General features: G+C 38.6%; 2 protein-coding genes across 2 annotated transcripts; one reads left to right on the plus strand and one right to left on the minus strand.

Moving 5' to 3' along the window:
- Positions 1–3,391: 3,391 nt before the first annotated feature.
- LOC137874201 (beta-2 adrenergic receptor) lies at positions 3,392–5,029 on the minus strand. Its single transcript, XM_068712795.1, has 2 exons — positions 4,747–5,029; positions 3,392–4,308 (listed from the first exon to the last, which is right to left on the minus strand). The coding sequence occupies exons 1-2, from the start codon at positions 5,027–5,029 to the stop codon at positions 3,392–3,394; spliced, it is 1,200 nt and encodes a 399-aa protein (XP_068568896.1).
- A 10,350-nt stretch (positions 5,030–15,379) lies between these two features.
- On the plus strand, positions 15,380–21,861 carry hp (haptoglobin). The gene is made up of 4 exons (XM_068712808.1): positions 15,380–15,434; positions 15,786–15,865; positions 18,308–18,591; positions 20,348–21,861. Exons 1-4 carry the CDS (start codon positions 15,412–15,414, stop codon positions 20,909–20,911), a joined length of 951 nt encoding a protein of 316 aa, XP_068568909.1. The 5' UTR covers positions 15,380–15,411; the 3' UTR covers positions 20,912–21,861.
- The last annotated feature ends 998 nt before the right edge of the window (positions 21,862–22,859 follow it).

Consider the following 22,859-nt stretch of genomic DNA (forward strand, 5'->3'; position numbering starts at 1 on the left):
CGCTTTTTCATTGCTTGTGCACATACATCTGGGTTTCTGGAGTGCATACCAGCCCATAAACTGTGAAATAAGACAACCCAGAGAGTTTTTGGTGGGCTGCATTGATCAGAACATGTGAATCAACAACCCGTTTAGATTTGGCTCCCCGTCACATGCAGGCTCATTATAACATACTGCCACCTACCTGTTTCCACTCACAGCTTGGGAACTACCATTGCTAAGGTGTGGCATGTTTTTCTCGTAAGCCAATCAGAGCAGACTGGGCTTTTTTCAGAAGGGGTGCTTAAAGCGTTTCAGACAGGGGATGAATACAGGTATATATTGAATCATGTTAAACATGTTCTAGTTAAAACCCCAAATACAAGTATGAACCAGAAAATGAGCATGATATGCGATCTTTAATTTGGGCCTGGAGGGAGCTGAATCTAACAAGCCCCCTTCATAGGATCTTATACTGACCTCCTTGCCATACAGGGAACGTAGTAATGTAACTATTAACCCGACCATTCAGAGTTCAGGAAGTGATAAAAGGACAATGAAGTGTATTCTGAATTAATTGGTAGTGGGAAACTAGACCTGGTGGCATGTATGACATGCCATGAGGGAAAACCAGATGGAAAACAGTAAAACTTCACATATAAAGTATTATATGTATATTATACTGTATTAATATGCCATCTATATATATTGAGAAGTGGGAGATAGGCGCCAGTGAAGCAACTTCAGACGAAACAATACAAACTACAACTACAAAGGGACTTTTAGGTTTTAACACAAATCCCTAGCGTGCATGGAGTCAGTTTACAACAAGGTATATTTTGAAAAGTTGTCACCTCGCTGCAGCAAATTTTTCACCTCATGTGAGTAAGTGTCCTGCCACAGCAGCCATGTATGACAGCCTTCTGGACAGTGAACAATGTTGTCAGCCTGTAGCCTTCCTAAGCTGTAACACCAGGCTCAACGAATATGACTGATAGGATTGTTAATGTAAGGATATAATGTAATAATTGATGAGTCTGCACTGTAAATACAAATCAGGCTGACAATAGGAAAATGGAAAAATAAATGATATTATATGATGTATAAGCGACTCATATAAGTCCATATAAGGATCCATGATTTATTCTCTCTCTTTCATTGTCCCTGTCCTTCTCCCCTGCTCTCCATCTGACAATCTTGTCTTTCTCACTCTTGATCTGGGTCACATGAACAGTCAAGTGTCAGACCATTTATTTCATGTTGGGACTAGAGGTTGAGTACACTGTCATCACATCGCTGCCGACATTAGCAGTTTGCTGGGTCTTTATGTATCCTGTGGTGTAACTGTAGCTCCTTCTCCAAATTGCATAACATGGCAAATCTAATCCCAGTGGGATCAAGCCAATAATACTCCAGAGTAAATGAGAAGTGCTGAGGTGGTTTTACAGCAGGTTGTGTAACTGCTAAGGTTGTGAATATTACAGCAGTGAGCTGAGTGCATTACTGTCACACTGAACCCCATTAAACTCACAAATGAAATGTTCCCAAACACATTTATTATTATCAAATCTGATGCCATCACCACTGATACTTACGCACTACTGATACAAGTCTGAAGAGTTATTCAATACCAGCACAATAATAATCATGTTTTCTTACACAGAGCCAATGATGATTAGGACGCTGTAGATTTCCATGAATGTTGCAGATTTTTAAACTAGAAAAATAATCTGACATTTGTACCTAACATATTAGAGATAAGGACGTGCTACGACTTTGAGCCGATTGCCTGCATTCATCGCTGCTTGCTTTTTAATTTGAATTAGGTGTGTCTTAGGTGTGTTGGTGTCAAAGCTGGGAGTTAGCCAATTGTTAGTTCATCCAATCACACAATACAGCAGTGGTCGTTGCCGTTGTTGTTGTTGACACACTGGTGGAGATCTGCACGCTACTGAGTGCTAATTCTAGTTGAATTATTGGAACACTTTTTGAGTCACAGAATAAATCTTAAAACAATTTAGAGCAATTTATAGCCAGAAAAACATCTTTATTATGTTTTTTAGTTTTCCCTGTTTTTGTTGATTATGCTACTAAATTGTGACCATATCAAAGGTCTTCAGTTATGGCAGAATTAAATGCAGCAATGCAACAATTTTACGAATGGAAATATAGCCATTTTTTGCTGCAAAGTGCCCTGCAACCTGATTTAAATGTATCAACATTACTCAAGACTTATAGCTGACAAACTGGTGAGATAATTTGATATGTTACAAGTACATTACACCATGAAAACATAGGCCGGCACAGTATGAGGGTCTGCTTTAATCATAAAGCTCTTTATATTAAATCTCTGTGGTTGGCATTCATTTAGTCGATACTGATTTAATGAATACGCAGATCTTTTTTTCATTCACATTTGGTTTGACAAAAATACCCAATATTATAAAACGCTAAAAATAAAACTTGTACAAAATTAACATTGTCTGACATGTGGCTTTATGCAAATAGCTCACATAGTAACTGATAAAGTGCATTTCTGATACTTGAGGCAGATTATTATGACAATAGATTGAAGTTAGATGCTCAAAAATAAATGTCTGTCACACAACATAATCAAGTTTACATTATGAACTGTTCCCTAAACCAAAATAATTCTAACCCGCATTATTCCAAAGAGGAGGCAAGACTAAACACATTAACAACATCCCTTGTAACTTAATAGATGACAAACCCACCACTTCATAAAAACAAAACATTACCTGTGAGGGTATTGTGGATTGTCAGTGCTGTACCATGAGATACAGTACAGTAGGTTTGGTTCCTGAAGTTATTGAAAAGCTCATAAAAGCCCTCTGAAGTAAAGCTTCAGAAAAGAGGTTTGACGATAGAGTAAGGTGACAGGTTGTCTAAAGACAAATGTGGAAGGAGCTCAAAGATTTTAAATTTGGCTTCCGTTTACAATTCGTAACAATTGTAACAAACAGTTGCATTGCTTGTATGTTTGAATTACCTATTTTTGTTAATCTCATATGGAGTTTACATTTGAATTTAAGGAATAGTTTGACAGTTGTGAAAGTGTAAAAACTAAAAAGGTTATGAAAAATGTATGGCTTTACAGCCAATAAATAGTTTGGAACATAACCTCTTGTAAAACCACAACTTGTTGTTTTAACACTTTTATTTTTATTGTTAACAAATAGAGGAGATAACACACAGTGAGCTTTAGGTGTGCTGGTAGCCAGATTTTGTTACCTTTGGTCAGAGCCAGGATCCTAGCTCCAGCTACATATTTATCGTACAGATGTTTCTTCTAAGTATATTTCCAAACATGTCAAACTATTTCTTTAAATATCAAACTTAATGGAAAGCAGCCACAAAACATGTGCTTGTTGCTTTTAGATTCACGTATCCCTCAGGACTTCTCGCCATGTGGGGGGGAGTGGTCTCGCTGAAAGAGCAGGGTCACACCCTTCCTGAAGCGGTGGTCCCTGACACTGTAGATAATGACATTACAGCAACTGTTTCCTGTCAGGATCCAGAAGGCAAGAAAGGAAAAGTTACACCAGGTGTATCCCACCACGTTCCCGAGCACAAACACTGCGATGGGAGAGAAGGATGCTGTGAAGGCGAATGTCAGTATGCCAATTGTCTTGGCAGCTTTGATGTCTGAAAAGGAGGGCCTGTGAGAGCATCCTCCTCCTCCCCCTGCCCCTGCCCCTCCTCCTCCTCCTCCTCCATCACTCAGACTCCCCTCTGACAGCAGTTTGCGTTTTCGGGAGTACCGTCGGATACTAGTGAAAGACACAATGTTCACGGCTAATGTACCACCGAGCAATATGAAGTCAAAAGCTGGGAATAACAGCAAAATGTTGGCATCAGGTGGCAGCTGGCTGCCGATCAATAGCGGTGTGTAGTTACACATACGACTGCACTCATTGTACTCCAAAGTGAAGTTTCTGCTGAAGATGAGGGGCGCAAGAGCCAGCAGGAAGCTGGCAGCCCAGGAGAGCAGGATGAGGAGCAGAGTTCTTCTCCGGGTCACCAGGGCGTCCTTGTGGAGGGGCCGTAGGATGGCCACGCTTCGCTCCAGTGTCATGAGGAAGATGGTGCTGATGGAGACAAAGGTGCATCCGGCAAACACAGGACCAATCAGCATGCAGGGCTGCCAAGGGCTCAGCAGTCCCCCGAGAGAAGAGGAGGTGGCAGGTGAAATAGAACTGCCCTGGTACCAAATGGGAGGTGCGCTGGTCACCATCAGGGAGATCTCAGTGTAGACGGAGAATGGGACCACGAGGACACCGACCATCATGTCTGCTATGGCCAGAGACACTGTCAGAGAGAGAGACAACAAGAAAAAGAGGGCTAAGGGAACACATTCAAGCGTTTTTTTCTAGTCAATACACTTCCAGCTCTTTTAGATAAAATTCCACTATGAGTGTGAGAATGTGAAAGAATTTAAATTATGATCTTGGTCGGTGCAAGATGGGCAACATTTCAATTAGATAAAGTAATGCAATAAATTACCAAGTTCTCTTAGATCTTTGTAATTAGACCTCAGAAGGCCTTTGTTGTTGGCAGGTTGATTAATTCTTCTTCATTAACAATATTGATTTGAATAGAAAACATGAAATTCCATTTAGCCATTTATTTATTTTCAGTTTCTGCTGGAAGGAACCTTCCCTGTGGAAAGCACTTCAACACTAATCTAAGCTTAACTAGTTTAACAACAGATTTGCATTGAATGCTAATATGATTAACAACATGTACCTTTCAGGTATCCCTGTGGTGTTCGGGACTGCCTTGTTTGCACAAAGACAGTAAGGGTGACCACATTTCCAACCACGACAGCAAATGCCAGGCAGACCATGAACACCACTGCCAAAGTGCGATTGATAAATCCACAGCAACAGAGGGTGCAGAGCGGCGCCAGTGACTGGCCTGAACCGAGTCCTTCCTGAGCAGCTGCAGTGACGTTAAACGGAAAGTCTGTAGTCGGCAGCAGAACTGCTGTACTCCCAGGAACACTGACGTTGGAAAGCAGAGCAGTCATGGCCCAGGATAGACTGGATTTACCCCTTGTGATTTGTAGGCGGTAGGGCCGCTCAGGAGACCATGTCCTGGACTGGGTCACTATACTGATGAGAAATGAAAAATATATGAAAGCAGTTAAATGGTCCGTCCAAATAATGAACCTATATTGTAAAAAGCAGTATAAAGTACTGTATGTCATTATTCTGCATGGCACAACTCTCTCTCTCACTTAAAAACAAATCACCACTCTCCCATCAACCATGCAGGTAAAACATTATTTGTTACAATTGGGACCACAGGCCACTTCCTTATTGACCCTTTGGTGGAAAAAAACTTAAACATATCAATATGTCATGTGGTTTTTTATCCAAGATTGTAAAAAAAGAAAGAAGTATGGGCAGTGATTTTAACACTGTTGGAAGCACCTCGATCTGTCGGTGCCTATGCAGAAACTCTAAGTTCAGTACCAAATGTTTTCCTCAGCTGACAACCAAATACACGGGTCCTTCAATCATTTATGCTGTTCACTGGGCTGGAGAACAGGAAGGTACAAAGATCCAAGAAAACACAAGGTAACAGGAATAGACATATTTAGACCAGAACAAAAACAAATCAAATCCCATGTTTTCACTCTGGCCTTGGGTGCAGGAACAGCCAACAAAACATCACAGTTATGAGACTTGAAATCCGTTTCAAGTTATCAGCAGTGAATAAGCCTGAGAATAATTAGAGGTTCTTGAGAAGCAGAAAAAAACACTTGAAGGTGTGTATGAGACCAGCATATAGTTCCGGATTTAATAAAGACTCGATTTGAATATGAAAGACCTTCCACAAATTAGATTCACAGACGCTGATTGTAAAAACACATGGGAATTGTAACTATAGTGAGCCAAATGTAATCTCTAATACAATATATCTGTATGTAAAAGGGTAAGAGATAATACAACTTAATACAATCAATCCTTTCCTGTTTTTCTATGACATCTGTTTGCAGTGCTAACACCATAGAACAACTAATGGATACATGGAGTGGGAATTGTGGATCAAACATTATTATACAGTGCCTATAACAATTATTCACCCCCAAGTAACTACAAAAGCCCTTTTTAGACATGGAATATATAACATCGTGGGCTTCATCTGTCCGTTCAAGTGAAGGCTTTCTGTCAGTCCGACATGGGTGACTTTTATGTTGATGTTCCATTCAGACATGACAGCAGCATTCATTTATGTGATTCAATCAGCTGCATTTGTGCCTCAGTTGAGTCGAATGACTACCTGATTGCATGATTGAAACCATCATTTATTTTATAGGCTCTATATTGTTGTATACTATTGGCTTGGTATTTACTTAGACTTCGTACGAGCATTCAGAGAGGACAGCATGTAGTTATGTGTCTTTCTCCAAGGCTCTGTGCGTTGTTACACAATAGACAGCGACATTAGTGTCGAGTGTCTTTTATAAGCTGCTCAAGCATGCTTATCTAAAGGCTCAGCCGAGTCTCTAAATGAACCTTTGTGTTATGTTGAGAATGGCTATTCTTCCTCATTGTTTGGGGTCCACAGACTCCACAGCTGTACGTGTAAAAATAATAACAATCATTGCAAAATTAATTTCTTTCTGATCTAAAAAAAAACAACAATATGTAGTCAAATATATCCCTTTGATACAAGCTGGGCCTGGTGATGAAGGTAATGTTACCTTTTAGGGGTCAATCAGATCTCAAGGAGGCATACAGTATCTCCTCTTCTAATCCTAATAGACTCATTTAGGATCTGGTACGGATATGCTGCATAAATAATGCTGTCAACACCAGTCACACGTAGAGAACATGAAAATACACGGTATTTAACCATTATTTACAGCTGGGGTCTCTGAAACAGACATATGTAGTGGACTTCTGAAACTTGTCATCAGTTAAAAAATCATGTTTATAAGCAAATTTCATCGGATTAGGGAACGTTACAAAGTATCAAGCTGAGAGACATGCACATTCCCATTTTAATATTCAGATATACGCTGTAACTAAATGTTATCCTGGGTTTAGCAGAATCCTCCTCTGTTGTTCTGTTTGGTGAAAGTCAGACTGGGAGAATATCCATCTGCCTTTATGCTTTTGATATTCACTTCACACCTTTGACACTAATAGCAAAATTTTAAAACTTCAAGGACATAATTTACAAGAGGCCAAGATTTACAAAATAGTGTTTTGAATGTTAAAGTTATGAGAATCTTGTGAATATTGAAAAACCAAAGTGATAGTCCTTCCCTTTAAAATACTTAGAGGCTTGAGAGGGAAAGACGAGATATGCTGGCACCAATCAGTGTAGCCATTAACTTTGCTTCAGCTTTTTATTGTATAACATGAGTCAATCAAATACGTAGATCATTAAATAAATTATTTCATGCAGTGTAAATGGGGATGGTAAAAAGTAACTAATGAAACGTTTGGCTGATTTGTAAAATGAACAGTATTTTTAACAGCTTCAGGCAATTGTTTTCATGTCATGACAGAGCAATTCCTTCACTTTTAATTTAACTGAAAGAAAATATATTTTTGGGAGAATAGAGGATGAACCTCATTAATGGGCGTTTTGCCTTTACCTTGAGTGAAGATGACAGGCGGAAGTCTTCCTTGTGGCAAGACCTCAGGCGTGATGAGACAAGCAGCTGAGAGCAAAGACAACACACAGACACACAGACACACAGACACACACACACACACACACACACACACACACACACACACACACACACACACACACACACATTACAACTGTTAGAGAGATACAACCCCAACATCTTCATAATCAGTACAGATTGAGAAATAAGGGGGAAAAAAAATACAAACACAGCACAACATGGCCTAAAATGGGCCATCATTTTGTGTGTGTGTGTGTGTGTGTGTGTGTGTGTGTGTCTTCTTGGAAAATAATAAATGAATAAATAAAAACTCTTTTTTCAGCTCTTATTTTCTCTAATTGTTGTTGCCCACTTGATCAATATACGTAGTTGCTGAAGTTGATGTACTTATATATACTTAAATATTTCTTCCATGCATTTATTGTAGGTTGTTTTGGATAACAAGGTCAGCTAAGTGAAGACATAATGGGACAAAACATGCAATCTTAAGATACCAAGAAAAAACTAACATCACTTTAAACCATAGACTGTATGCTTCAAACACAGGATTTATAAGTATTTATTTTAAGCAGGATAAATAAGCTCTGGATCATAAACAGCGGACCAGTTTTCAAAATCTGACGTTATGCGCCCCTCACCCCCTCTGACAAAACTGAGACAAGTGCATACCCCCCAACAAGTTGCCATGTTTCTTGGACGGTAAGCTGGCTGTCAGGCTTTCAGACCCTCTCAATAGTTTACGTTAATATGGATAGTCTGATCGACAGAGTCTTATTTCCAATCCAGTGGTGGGCAATGCACATTTTTGTTTGCTGTCGTCCACAAGTTGAGCCCTGTATTTTAGCCTTTTAGTCGATATTTATTTACAGGTAAGCAAATTGGCACCATTAAAAGTGTGTCGAATTAGCTATTGACAGTTCTGAACTGCAATGTATGCATGGATGTACAGCAGACTATCACTGGATTATATTATTACTTAAGACAACTTAAAAACGTGATGATTCTCAGGCAAGTTCTGGAGATAGGAAGGAGTGTCTTTTCCCTTATGAATTTTTAAGTGGATTTATGGACATTAATTCACCATGGACGTCAAAGATAACGATATCCTCGGGAAAATGGAAGTTACACATTATCTATAAAGATATGTAGGCCTATCATGAATGTGTGTTCATCGTCCTACTGCAAGCTAACAAGCCCCTCACTCAAGATGATGAGCAATTATGTGTTGATGAGCAATCATGTGTGTGCTGTCATCCTATATTCCCAGGAGCCGCTGTCGTTGTGATGTTTTGTAGGTTTTTACAAATAAGTGTGATTGGGAATAGCAGGTGTTCATTACTCAACGTAAATTTGACACTAACGTTTTTTCTCAACACATTTACTCCTTGGGTTGGAGTGAACCAAGCTGAGCATCATGGATTGGGACACTTATAGACTATTATATACCATCAGAAGCCAACAGGGGAACAATAATCAAACAGTGAATGTGATTTATTTCTTCTTGTTCATCCCACGATAAGACCAAAGCCATCAACGTACTGAATGATTTGTGTATAAAGGCTGATGGAGCTTATTCTCATCGACACACAACACTGCACTGGGTGACATGTTCTTTCATTGTGAACATAGAATTAGTTTAACTCAATCACATGTTGATAGAAAACAATGGTGCTAGAAAATACAGGCCCCAACAAAGAAAAGTCAGTCAGGATCACCAAAGCCATTGGAATACATGTCTGGGTGGGAACCATCAATGTCTGTGCTTTTGTGCAAATCCATCTTGTAGATGTCTCTGAATGAGTGAAGAACTTGAATATCTGACTTCATGGCAATCCATCCAATAATTAACAAGATATTTCAGTCTGAGGTGTTGCACTGACTGTCAACTGACCAACCGACTGACTAGAGTAGTCTTTGACATCCCTACAGCCGTATGTTGTTGTTTTTTTTAGCCATGGCTGGACAAAATCTGATTTTGCTGAAGCTAGCATTCATTGACCATATTTGATCACATAAAACAATAAAACTCATATTTAACTGGGCCCCTTTAATGATGTCACAGTTGTCATCCTCTGGGGACCATTGTGCTGCAGTAGCTGCGTTTAGGTGTAGGTTGTTCATGCATGCGGTGAATTTCCTTTGACAGTGGCAGTGCCCCGAGTGACAGGTCAGGCATATGTAGGAAGACTGTGGGGGCTTGGCTTGGCTCTCAGGCCAGGTCGCCCAATTCACAGAAGGGTCATTTGCAGTAATGATGGACAGGCTGGTTTAAAGCCACCTGAGGCCGTCTGCCACAGCACATGAGCAGAAAGACAACTTTCTCTTCACATTTTGGTCATTCTGTCTGTGTTTGTTTCCCTTGTGTTGGTCAGAGAATTGCCCAAAAAACACATTCACACACACACACACACACACACACACACACACACACACACACACACACACACACACACACACACACACATAAATGCATAACAAGTGTTACTTTCTTGTTATTGTTGTTTTAACTTTCTTGTGTTAGTGTCTCATTTAAAACTGTGGCAACACATTTTCTCTGGCAGCATTTATTCTTGCTCTGTCTGTCTCTGTATTTTTTTAAAAACATAAATATTTATTAAACTGTAAAGTATTATACAGTTAAATGTATAAAGCCACGCCCCTCTTCTCAGGCTAAGCCCAATATTTTGTAAAAGAAATAAAAGGAAATAATTTATAACATTAAAACTATATTCATGATAGTATATACTCTTGTCATGTTTTGTAAATGCATCATAATTCTAAATTCAATGATAACATAAATTAAGGGGGAAGAAAAAATGCATACACTTGAATATCGCAATATCATGTTTTGTGATACTGTATCCTAAAGACTATTGATTTTTAAATAAAAGTTATGCAAAGATTCATGGCAGGAAGTGATTCATTTTGTGTTGAATTTAAACCCTGAAGGCTTTGATGTTGGATGTTACAAAACTGTGAAAAACGCAAATACCGGTCCCACTGATTGCATAACAATATGTATGCAATCATATATATATATATATATATATATATATATATATATATATATATATATATATATATATATATATAGTATAAAGAACTATGACATAGTATAAAGTCATAGTTCTTTATACTATGACTTTCCTAAAATTAGATTTTTTAAAAATCACCTTGCTTAACAATAGCAATATATTGAATTGTTACCCCTGTATCATCATAACGTATTGTATCGCCAATTTCTTGGCAATACACAGCCCTAATATTAATCATTTCATCTCAATATTAAGACTACCATACCATTGTTCATTGCTCGTTACCCATTAGTATTATTATTGCACACAGGACTTTTTACATAGCTGTTCAGTCATTTAAAAAATCTTGCAGTGTAATTTATTTTGAAGTTCCTCTTAGACACTAAACTGTTAACCCATAATGTCCTGACCTTTTGGTCTTCTTCTCTTGTAGAAATTCAACAAGTATTTATTGATACCCTGTATGCACTGAATAATTACACAGTAATTTGCAGGTCTATATCCCAGTCCCAGTCTATATTACATATATTGGCCACCTCAATTCACTCCCATCAACTGCTGCTGCATGCCTGAGGAAAATGGATTTTAAAGGAAGCATTATCATATGAACCAAGTGTGACAAGAAAGATTTCTCCATACTGCTGTTTTAAACTTTGGGTCAAAATATGTGGACACAGGACTAAAATCTTAATTATACTGATATTATTTAGAACTATGTTGCTACTCTTGGTTAGAAAAACTGCTCAAATATTTTCTCAGATAGCTTCCTAATAACAGTCGTTATTGGTGTATCAAAAAGAAAAGTGCAATTCTAATTTAACAGGACAGAATGTATGCAGGTGTGAACCAACTAATGCCTGAGTACATCAAAAGACAACAATAATAAAGAAACCTTTTACTCCAGAAATGTACAGTACTTGTCAGTTTTTAAAATGTAATACCTTGCAAATTAATATCACTCAAGAGCACATAACAGTAAATTAGTCTAAGCAAAGTAATTATTCATAAGCTAACGCATATGTGAGTGCAGCCTGACATGCATCCATTTTTAATCATTGCTAGAACAAAAGTTTATTTTAAAAACAAACATGTAGAGATATTTTATCTTCTTGTGTGGTATTTATCATGGAAAAAGCCTGTCGTATAATACCATACATACATTATCTTACCAGCATTTCCACTATGATGGACCAAAGAGCAGTTGTGCAGACAGAGGTTGATAACAGGAAAACAATCCAGGATGAAAGCGCTGAATTAGTGGAGGTAAAATCCAGAGAAGAAGAGAGTGGAGATGTAGTCCTCCTATCATTCATTCTCCTGAGAAGCACACATTCAGCACAGAGCCACTCGCGCACTCCATCTCTCTGTCACTGCGATTCAGCCTCTCCTCCACCTCTCTCGTTCTGTGGAGCGCTCAACCTCCAGCTTCCTCCTCCCCTCTCCTCCCCTCTCTGCCCCTCACCCTCTGAGCGCCTTATCACATGCACACGCTCTTCCCTCGGAGCTTCAAGGTAAAGCTCACAGCAGCTCCTTTCTCACTCTTCCTCCCACGTTCACCCTCTGATGTGCCTCCTCTACCTCCTCTCATCTTCTCCCCCTCGATCCCCAAACATCTCTCATGCTTCGGAGCTTACAGCCTCCATCACTGTGGAACTCTTGCTTTGAGGCCACGCTTTGTTATATATTTATTCAACTCTTTGACTTTGCCCTCAAGCATCTGTTTCTTTGCTGTACACGTTCACTCTTTGTATCTTTGTTGTGCCCAAACTAATGACAATGATCTCTAGTTCTACGTTTCTAAACCTCGGATCCTGTAAAGAAAAACAGACACAGAACGAATGAGAGAGACAGAGATGGAAATATAGAGCCGCAGAGAGATACTACATTGCACTAACAAGAGGTGACCGTATAACAGTATGAGACGGGGAAAAATGCATCCACCCTCTTATGGGCATTTGTCCAGCTTTGCCCTCGATGGCCTTGGCCCGTGTCTGTGGCTTTGATCATGCCTGGCACATGGGTCATGTCCTGTCCTCTTTGTTGCCCCCAGGGAGCAGAAACTACAGCACTCAAGTGAGGCCCCTGCCCTCGGATATGGTTTGAGACACTGAGCAGCATGTTGCAGGACACATCACCGATTTGCCCTTGCCTTGACACTACCTCTGCATACAAATATGTATATATATGTATATATATATATATATATATATATATATATATATATATATATACATATATACATATATATATATATATATATATATATATATATATATACATATCTGAGACAAGTCATTCAACAGCAACAACTTTGAAACTGAAATGTAAAAATGAAGCTCAGATTACGAATATAAATGCTGAAGTAAAGTTGAAGGCCAGAGCAACGGAATAAACAGCGACGTACTGTACATGCCGAACAGTGTTATGTAACTTAATCCTCAAGGGTTTTGTAAACCTGCCAAGTAAATGACTATAGTGCATATGTCATGTTTTAGGGTGCTTTCCAACAAGATATAACCTGGCTGCTTATTGATATCATATGGGGTCCCAGTTGCCTTGTAATGCTACAGCACACAATAGATAAACACATTTATAACCTGCTGTCAACTAGAATGAGATAAGCTCTGGTAAAGTCAATGAATGAAATGCCACAAAGCAGCATTTACCTGTGTGGATTTTGTCTGAGGTGGTAGTGACCGTGGCTGTTTCATATGTCATGTGGACAGGAATTTGTTTTCATATTAAATAATTACTTTAGCATAAAGCTAAATTTCTTTATTTAAATGCTACTTTTAGGGGCCGTCCCGGTGGTCTAGATGTCTAAGATGCTAACCATGTAAACGGTATACTGTGAATTAATGGTTCTCAAAATTGTAAATGAATGTGTACAAAATGTTCTGCCAATTCTTCTGGCAAGTATTGACAGATTTCTCAGGAAACTTTGACTTGCTGGTGATGCTAGATGAAAAGTTAGTCACCAAAGTTACAAGAAGTCATCCTGCCAGGAATATGGATGTCTAAAAGTTTTCATGGCAATCCATATAATAGTTGTTCAGTCTCCAAAATATCTATAAAACTTTCTTACTACGTTCTAAAGAAAACACCTGTGGATAACCTGTGTAGTCTGGACCTGTACTCCAGCTCAGTGGATCTGTGATGTTAAAGGGCTGCATTTCAGAGAAGAGAAGCGCTTCCTTATGAACAGCTTCTGTGTTTGATCCAGTTAAGGGTGCACTAGCCTGAGGTCACTGAATACTGTAAAGCTTTAGTAACACTGCCACCATGAAATTACTTCATTTGAAATCAGTGTTTGATTTTCATATCCAATTATATGCTTTAACATATAACCTTCAGGAAACTTTTAAGTCCAAGATATGAATCTGAAATCTGCTCAGGCTTGTTACATGTGGGAACTTGTGTGTTGCTGACAACATGGAAGTACATTTTCTGTCATTATTCATATATATATATACTGTAACAATATAAATACACACTCACTCATTTGTAAGTACGATGTGTTTGTATAAGATTCATTTTATACCCATTTGCATTGTTAATCTGTAGCCTTTTTTTAGTATTTCATATCTTCAGTATGCTTATGCATTTGTTTTGGCATTGGATTGACTATATTGATCATGAGAAATAGTTAGGTTGAGACCATGTTTACTTACTGTGTTTGTACTGGTATGATATGAAAACTGGAAACCAGTAGAGAAAAATTGTAAAGATAAAAAAGAAAATGCAAAATAAGATGATGAGCAAAAAAATTGTTTTATGATTGTTATTCCAAACACTGTCACCTGTGCATACATTATAGGAGCGAATTGTCGTTGATGTTAAACTATTTGAAAACTGTATTTTTAAGTAATGTAAAACAATGTAATCGAAGATGCCAAATGAATCAAGACAGCAAACTTAATTTAACTATAATATTTGAACTAATTATAAACTTCTGTAACCTCTTGTAAATACCCAAAGCAGTTATGCTGGACTTTCCTCCCTGCAGCACACATCTGACTTATTGCTGTCACACTTAACTATTTATTGCCAGGATTTTGAACATTGTGTCTATTTGTTCCCTGCTCGCATGAGGCAATATGTGATTTATTTTACGTAATAACAAATTAAACAGCACACTGTGTTCCAATATCATTACCCTCTCATCCACAAGAAATGGAAATGTTGATCAGCCAGCCTTGTTTACTTGTGGTAAACTTTGATGCAAAACTATGATACAAACAGAAACGGTACAAAGTGTCAACCGTATTCTTTTGCAAATGAAACACTGACTTCTGAAGTAGCTTTACTTTGCAAAATCCTAAATCCTATTACAATCAAAAACAGGATCCACCACAGAAGAGCTAAAGACGTAAATAATAGCTGTATCTACCATAACTCAACTCATATGATTTAAAACATGATCAGGATGTTTTTTACCACACGATCAAAACCATGAAAACGTTCACGAGAAATGTTGTGCTGTAGTATTTTTGACATTACATTGTAATGTTACAGACTGAGCTGAATTATGTTTATTACACAATAAACCTGTGGTGGTGAAACTGAGATTTCGCAAACCTTCATTTCAGATTCCAGGAATCAATTTTTTTCTGCCAAGCACAAATTTCCCTGGCAGACCCTCAATATCTCAACAGATATAAATACTCCCTGCTCCAAAATGTGCAGCACACTCAAGAAGAGATTTTGCCATCACTGCATAAGATGAATATTATCAACAAAATGTGGTAAGTTAAAATATTATTTTGTCATTTATCTCCCTGAATACACCTGATTGTAAATCTCTTCCTTAGTCTCAAATATTTTATATTTAGGACTAAAAACATTCTAGATGAGCCTTAACAATAAAGCAAAAGAGTTACAATCTGTAAGTATAATCATAATTTGACTATAAAAGAACTGATCTAATATCTTTTTAAAATGCAATCTAACTTGGTTGAATTTTCCAATAATGATCCAGAAATGATTTGTGAGCTCTAGTAAATCAAATACTTGAATAAATTTGTCGTTTTTGATCCTTAAATGGACAATGAAACATTTAGTGTTTGTTAATTGTGTGAATCTGTTGTTGTTTGAAGGGTTTCTCTGACTCTGCTCCTCTTGGCAGCATGGGCCTGTGTGGCTCAAACCGAAGAAAGGATGAAACACTCTGTGTCAGGTAGCACACGCTAACAAACACAAACATGCTATAAACAGATAGGCATGGTGTCTTAATCAAAAAAACAAGTTCTAGTTCTTACATCAATATTCCATGTGTATGATAAGTCTACAGCCATACAGCACCAGCAGCTGAGGCTGTATTTAAGCACAGTGTTGTTTTGGGGTAAATGCTAATGTCAGCTACTATCAATGACAACGATAACATGCTGAAGTTTAGTAGGTAATGTGTCCCATGTTCACCACATTATAACATAAGATAACATGTCCTGATTAGCATTAATAATAAAGTACAGCTGAGGCTGATGGGCTGATGGGATTTTTAAAAATTTAATTTTGATATAAAATATTTATTTAGCTCCATTTCAAAAATACAGTTACAAAATGCAGTACAGTCAAACTAAGAATAAAAGACAGTAAATCAAAAGTGAAAGATTAAATTAGATTATAATTATTAAAAATTTCAAAACATTCCATCAGTTAAAAGGAAGCCATAAAACAAATAACTGATTTTAAGAGATTTTACAAGTGGATATTGAGTTTGTATATGTATTAGATAGTCAGGCAGGGAATTCCACTCTAACCCATAAGATAAGTGGACACATTTCACTCAATCCCATCAACTCCCTGGTGCTGCTAGAGGAATAGTCAGGGGATCATCAGAGTTCCTTCGACACATTTTCTGGGAACAATAAATGTCTGTCCAAAATTTTCGAGCTCATCAAATCAGTAGAAGTCAAGATTTTTCACCAGAAGTGAACTGAAAGGGAACAATTTGACCTGCTGGTGGCGCTAGATGAAAAGTCTGGAGAACACTAAAGTCAGTCAGATTCATCGTCTGGGATCAATTGTTAACTGTACCCGATTTCATGGAAACCCGTCCCATGATTGTAGAGATATTTCAGTCTGGACCAAAGTGGCGGACCAACGAACCGACACAAAGTGGCTACTATTTGATCTTTACCCGGCAACTCAATTAATAGCGTACTCTGAGGTTAAACGGGTTATTGTGGCTTTTACAAAAACACATCCTACAGACTATCAGACATTTAAGCTGGGATACTGTAGGTATACAGTCAGAATATATAACCCCACATGGGTCTATGGTGCCTAAACTAGAGATCCTAACAGCAGCCTTTTCGGTTAGAACATATTCAAGTGGGTCCAAGTGACTAAAGGCTCCAGTTTTCTGAAGCTACTTTTTTACACTAACGGCCGCTCGATGGCTGCTGTTCAGATGGATAACTCCTGCATGAAATGACACAGGCTTTCCTGCAATGTCTGAGGGCTGGCCTATTACTGTTCATTTCAGATAGTGTCTGTCATTTGGCTACAAAGCTAAAGTATCTGACAGGGATTTTTTATTTTTTCTGCTTCTCTGCTTCTCTTCAAACAGCCCTTAAAAAATATCGGTAAACCCAGCAGTCAGAGGCCGCTAAGAGATGTGACTAAACTGACTGGAGGCATGTTGATAAATCCTTTGTTGATTAAAAAGAAGCTAATTGTCAGTAAAAAGACGAAAATAATGAGAAAAAGCTAACTGTTTTTAATACATTGATTTAAACAAGACACCAGAAATAATTCTTGGTAAATAAACCCTGTCATGATGTAGAATAACACTGTTAATAATCATGAATAGTTCATTTTTACAGTGCAGAATGGAGCCATCTGTGTACTAAGCATGTTGCATCACTCTGAAGAGAAGATCACTCACCAGTTTTCATGATTATCTCAGTAACACAAAAGACTTGTGGATCAAAGCACAGCGAGTGGATGGATTTTCTTCTTGGCATCATAATAAATAAATTAGAGGCCACTGTTTCTGGAGGACACCCTTATGTGATAACCATAGTGTCAAGGAGACCATATTTTATTAAATATATTAAACTTCTACGAGAAGGTTAACGGGTTAGAACAAAAATGCTGTCAACAGTGTTCTACACACAGAGATAAACTACTCAAACTGGCGAAGCGTTAATATCTGAGCTCAAAACAGCCATCTTGTAATTAATCTTTTAGTTAGTTAGCTAAGCTTTATATATTCAGGAGGACTCATTGAGATTTGAAAAGAAAAGGAACGTTGAAGGTTGTTTTTGTGAAATGTATACCAGTTCTCTATCTAGTTCAGACTGAGCTTTTAGTTTAATAATAAATGCCATCAAAAAAAGTAGACTGTAACTAGGATAAAGTCTGGTTTGTGGTGGAGTCAGTGGCCTACAAGATGGTGATAGTTAATAGGAGGAGCCCTAATTTTAGTCCTTGTGGATCACCTTTATCAACCACTTGATTTTAAACCACCTACAACAAAAGTCTGAATTTTACCAGGTAGACAAGATTTGAACCAGATGTAAGAAGAACACTCAAAAACCAAACGGTATATAGACACAGATATAGATAGCGTATATACAATATGAATAAATATGTCCTGTTGTTTGTTTCCCAGCCTCCAGGTTAGCGTCACTCCGGTCCAGAAGAATGGTTGGGGGGACCCTGGCTCCTCATGTCCCCTGGCAGGCCATGGTCTACATTGCCGACAGTGTGCTGGACGGGGGCTATGCAGGCGGTGCTCTAATCTCTGAGCGCTGGGTTTTGACGGCTGGCAGGAACCTGTTTGTCAGGAAGAGTCGACTGGACATTCAGCGTCAAGATCCTGTCCTTCCTAAAGTGTACTTGGGAATCACTGAGCGGGCAGAAGCTAATGTCTCCAGAGAGGTTGCTGTAGTGAAGGTGAGCAAGAAAGACATTTGATCTGAAATACAAACCTTTCCCTATGCAACCATGTTCAAGCCACAGCAGCCGCAATTCAAACACATGTTGTTCGTCATTAGTGTGTGCCGGATTTCTATAGATCCCTACAATGCAGTCCTGCAATGCAGGAAATATATAGATATGTATATCTATTTTTAATAACATACTGTATCTTTATGGCCACAACATTATAGCAAATAGAGAGAGAAATGGATGTCTTGTGCATCTTACGTTGATGACTCATTTCTATTCTCCACACATCATTTTTTCCACCACATGTAATTAAGCAATCATGAGAAGATGGCTTATCAGAATTTGATTTCATGTTTTGCAAGTGTGACACAGCTACAGCGTCGAAGCAACATTGTCTGTTTTTTAAGAACTGAGAGAAACGGCCTTGATTTAGGCCTTCAGGATGTATGAGACTAGTGTAGGAGGATTTTCTCAGCCATAAAGGAGCACGTAATCCTTTCAAGGATAAGTCTCGCAATATTCTAGGTATCGACAAAATCCCATGCAAAGACCAAAAACAGAATTAACTGATCCCGCTAGATGACATGTACATGTTCCTTGCCTCGTTACTATGAACATGGCCACTGTAGGTTATTTTGAGTCGAGCCAACATACTTTACACCAGGGGTTCTCAACTTTTAGTAACTAAAGGCCCATTTGTGATTGTTGAAAATAATTCAGAGGATCACCTTCCCAAATAAATGAGAGACAAACCTAACAAAAAATGAGAAATAAACTGAGCAGTACAATGTGGTTTGTCATCTGTAATGTCCAACATAAATATTTAGCTTGCACTCACCATCACTGCCTGCCGTTATGAATGAAAATGTAATGTATTCTAGGTCATAATTTCTCACCACATGCTTTGTTGTGTTTACTGACGCAGTGTTGTCTCCCACAACACTTTTTCATATCAAAATCCGAGCACCATTTTGTTTCACTGCCTGGGAACGTTAGCTAGCTAACCGTGGCATAACAGGTTTGTCTCTTCCTGACAATGTGTTGGGATTGGTGTGATGATATTCCAACATAATTTATTGAATTATTGAAATCATTATGCATTTTAATTTGAATTTTTTTTTTTTACTCTTGAGCACATTTAGATATAAAGATACCTAAATTATTCTATTAAATGTAATCTTTCCATTTAGCAGTACCCCTACGGCCAACTAGATGGTGCTCTGAGGTCCCCTAGTGGCTTGGGAATAGTTGCTTTACACCGTCCTGATGTCAGCAATACTCACTAGTGCACCGAATGTGTATAAATCCCCGGCTACAAATAGTCCCAGTCAAGTACACCATTTACCCCGCTATACTTTATTCTTGACTAGTTTTTAAAGACATTTGTCTTCAGTACGAACAGGTGGGCTTGGAACTGAGTGCCACAGATAGGCTGTGATATTTGGAACAGTATGACAAACTAAATCATTGTTGCTTTTGATCTTTTCATGGGATTTGTTGACTGGAACAAAAATATAGAATATCACCAGACTAAAATCTAAAAATGTAAAGTGTGGAGGTAAAAATAATAAATCTGGACAGTAAAAAGATATAGAACATGTTTAACAGAGTTGAAAAAATAAATCTATTCATACACCTATTTCATGTTATATAATAAGATGGGACATATTTTGTTTGCTGTGCTACTGCATTTCCATTGAAGGACAATGAAAAGAGTAAAGACCAAACATGCATCTCTGGTATTTTACCTTCCCTCCGGCAGGTTGTTCTCCATCCAGGCTTCCAGAACCAATCTGAGTGGGACAATGACCTGGCTCTGATCCAGCTGAAGGACCCTGTGGTTATGAGCGATAAAGTTACCCCCATCCCTCTGCCAGAGAGAGGCCAGGACCTGGCAGACACCGTGGGGGGGTCAGGGGTCATCACCGGCTGGGGCTGGGGGATCTTCCTCACCCCTGCTACATCACTCAAACACCTCGTACTTCCCCTGGCCAATCACTCTGACTGTAAGGCAGAATATGAACGTATCGAGCTCACACCAGCTGTAGACGACAACATGTTCTGCACCGGACCCACCAAGCATAAGGAAAATGTATGTTTTGGCGATGCAGGAAGCGCTCTGGCTGTCACAGATGCTGAAAATGGGGACATCTACGCTGCAGGGATCCTTTCATATGACAAGTCCTGCATGAGCTACAAGTACGGAGTCTATATGAAGATTTCCTCGTATTTGCCCTGGATCCACAGTGTCATCAGAGGCGATACAGAGAAATCACCTGCTCTGCGCTCTGATGCAATGTCTAAGATGCACTCATGGCAGCCATAGAGCCTCAGCCTTTGTTCTTTTGATTTTGTAGAGAAATCATTGTAATGTCCGAGAATCTGTGCATTTTATTAAATGCTGTGTTCTGTCACTTGAATGTTTTGATTAGAGAGGAAAAAATATATAAAAATCCAGTATTTGAAATTCTTCTTGTTTGCCATAATACACACTAATCGCCCTCCGAAGAACAACAGCATCATATCAGTATTTTCAGCAAATGACCAAAAACGACATGTTTACATTACAGCAGCAATAGTAATTATAAAGGAGGAAGTAGTGTGACATTGTTATTAATCCAGCTCCCTGTTATATTTAATCATTTCATTTGGAGGCCTCTTTGATTTAATAGTCAACTGCTGTGCCCACATTACATGTTTCACTGTTACACAGTTAACTTTCAAAAAGAACTTGAGGGCTTCAAAAGTTGACTCATTTCATCATGTGCAGTCATCAGCGTGAAAGCAAAAGTCGACGATGGAATAGAAATGAATGACACAACTCAGAATCTGATGTTTTCAAGTGTTGCTCACAGATGGGTCCCCCCCCCCCCCCCCCCCCCCCCCCACCAGTAGTAGTGGGACTGGAAAAATATTTTTGTCTGACAGATGTGTCCACTCATCTGACAGATCATGAACTGCCTCAACAACAAATGCTTTTTCCATGCTAAAAAAAGTGGGGTGATGACAGCTACCTGTCCAGCCAGTACAGTACGGTAGAGAAAGATAAAAGGGAAGTAACAATCACAAGTGAAAGGCAGAGACGACTTGTTGAATTCCTCTCAGTCTTTTTCAGTAGTATAATAAGAATATATAATCTCAGGTTGAGGCAATGGGAGCGAAGAGGATGACACTCTTCATTACTGTCATCTCAAATGTGTGTGTAATTTGATATTTTAATTATAGCTATAAAGATTCTACTACTGCTGACTTAAACCAATAAACCTGTTGCAAAAATGTCACATCTTGATTTGTCTGCGGGACATCAGATTACTGTCTCTTCACTCCTGACCAGCTGCTGATGACTTCACATGGTGCTCAACAGTGACTCTCACATATGATGTCTTTGTATAATCACTTGATCTTTCCAAGGAGAGTTGTACATATACTATAAATTATATATGCTTCATGATTTTTTTTCACAGAAAACATTGTTGCGTATTTTTACTAGGAAGCCCTTCATAGTTAAAGCAGAACTACTTATTAAACTGACCTGTTGCAGACATTTTGATAGTGAAACAAAGTGCATGAAAGGCACACGCAGAGCAAGTATTGGATTTGCCATGAAGCAACGACTTACGCCTAATATGTTGTGATACTGGTGCTAGTATGTGTAACATCAAAAGAAAATGTATTTGAATTTCTGATGATTTGTCCCAACTCTATTAGCATCAGTGTGATCGTGGAGATTTCACATATCAGTTCACATGAAAAAATGTGTCTTGATTAAACAATTTTTAGGCAGGCATGAAGTTGAAAATGGTTATGTTTTGGTTCAGAGATGAGAGATGGTTCAGGTTAAGGGTAAGAATGTGGGCAGGCCGTCTGTGTCTCATAACCACAGTGAGATCCATAAGGAGGCTTCCAGGGGTCGGAAGCTACAGACCGGTGACAAATGAAAGGAAACCCCTGAAGAAATGATTGGGAGATTTTTGACCCAACGTGTTAGACAGTGCTCTCCACCAGTATCATCAAAACACAAAATGAAGTGCTATCTTTGGAAAGAATAGTGTTCAAGTGAGGTCAGGTAACACTCCCAGTAGAGTTCAGAGACTTTGTAGAATCTAGGACAAGGTTCACACTGGATCTTAGCTTTTGACAGCCTGACTTGTGGATGTTTTTACTTTTATTGCCTATATACTCTGATTTGGGTCTCACAGACAGTATTTCCCCAGCGGTTCCCAATTATAACCATGCCCCAAAACTGTAAGTTAAAGGATCTGATTGGAGTAATT

This window comes from Cebidichthys violaceus, unplaced genomic scaffold (assembly GCF_023349555.1).
Source record: "Cebidichthys violaceus isolate CVI_PGR_0920_01 unplaced genomic scaffold, fCebVio1.0.p SCAF_174, whole genome shotgun sequence".
In the NCBI taxonomy this organism is placed as follows: Eukaryota; Metazoa; Chordata; class Actinopteri; order Perciformes; family Stichaeidae; genus Cebidichthys; species Cebidichthys violaceus.

What these genes read in the sequence shown, in the direction of transcription:
- hp (XM_068712808.1), top strand. Translation starts at nt 15,412, where the DNA reads ATGAATATTATCAACAAAATGTG. An exon ending in AATATTATCAACAAAATGTG is followed by an intron (nt 15,435 to 15,785) that starts GTAAGTTAAAAT and finishes TGTTGTTTGAAG; the next exon opens with GGTTTCTCTGACTCTGCTCC. An exon ending in GAGAGGTTGCTGTAGTGAAG is followed by an intron (nt 18,592 to 20,347) that starts GTGAGCAAGAAA and finishes TCCCTCCGGCAG; the next exon opens with GTTGTTCTCCATCCAGGCTT.
- LOC137874201 (XM_068712795.1), bottom strand. Translation starts at nt 5,029, where the DNA reads ATGACTGCTCTGCTTTCCAACGTCAGTGTTCCTGGGAGTACAGCAGTT. An exon ending in ACCACAGGGATACCTGAAAG is followed by an intron (nt 4,309 to 4,746) that starts GTACATGTTGTT and finishes TCTCTCTGACAG; the next exon opens with TGTCTCTGGCCATAGCAGAC.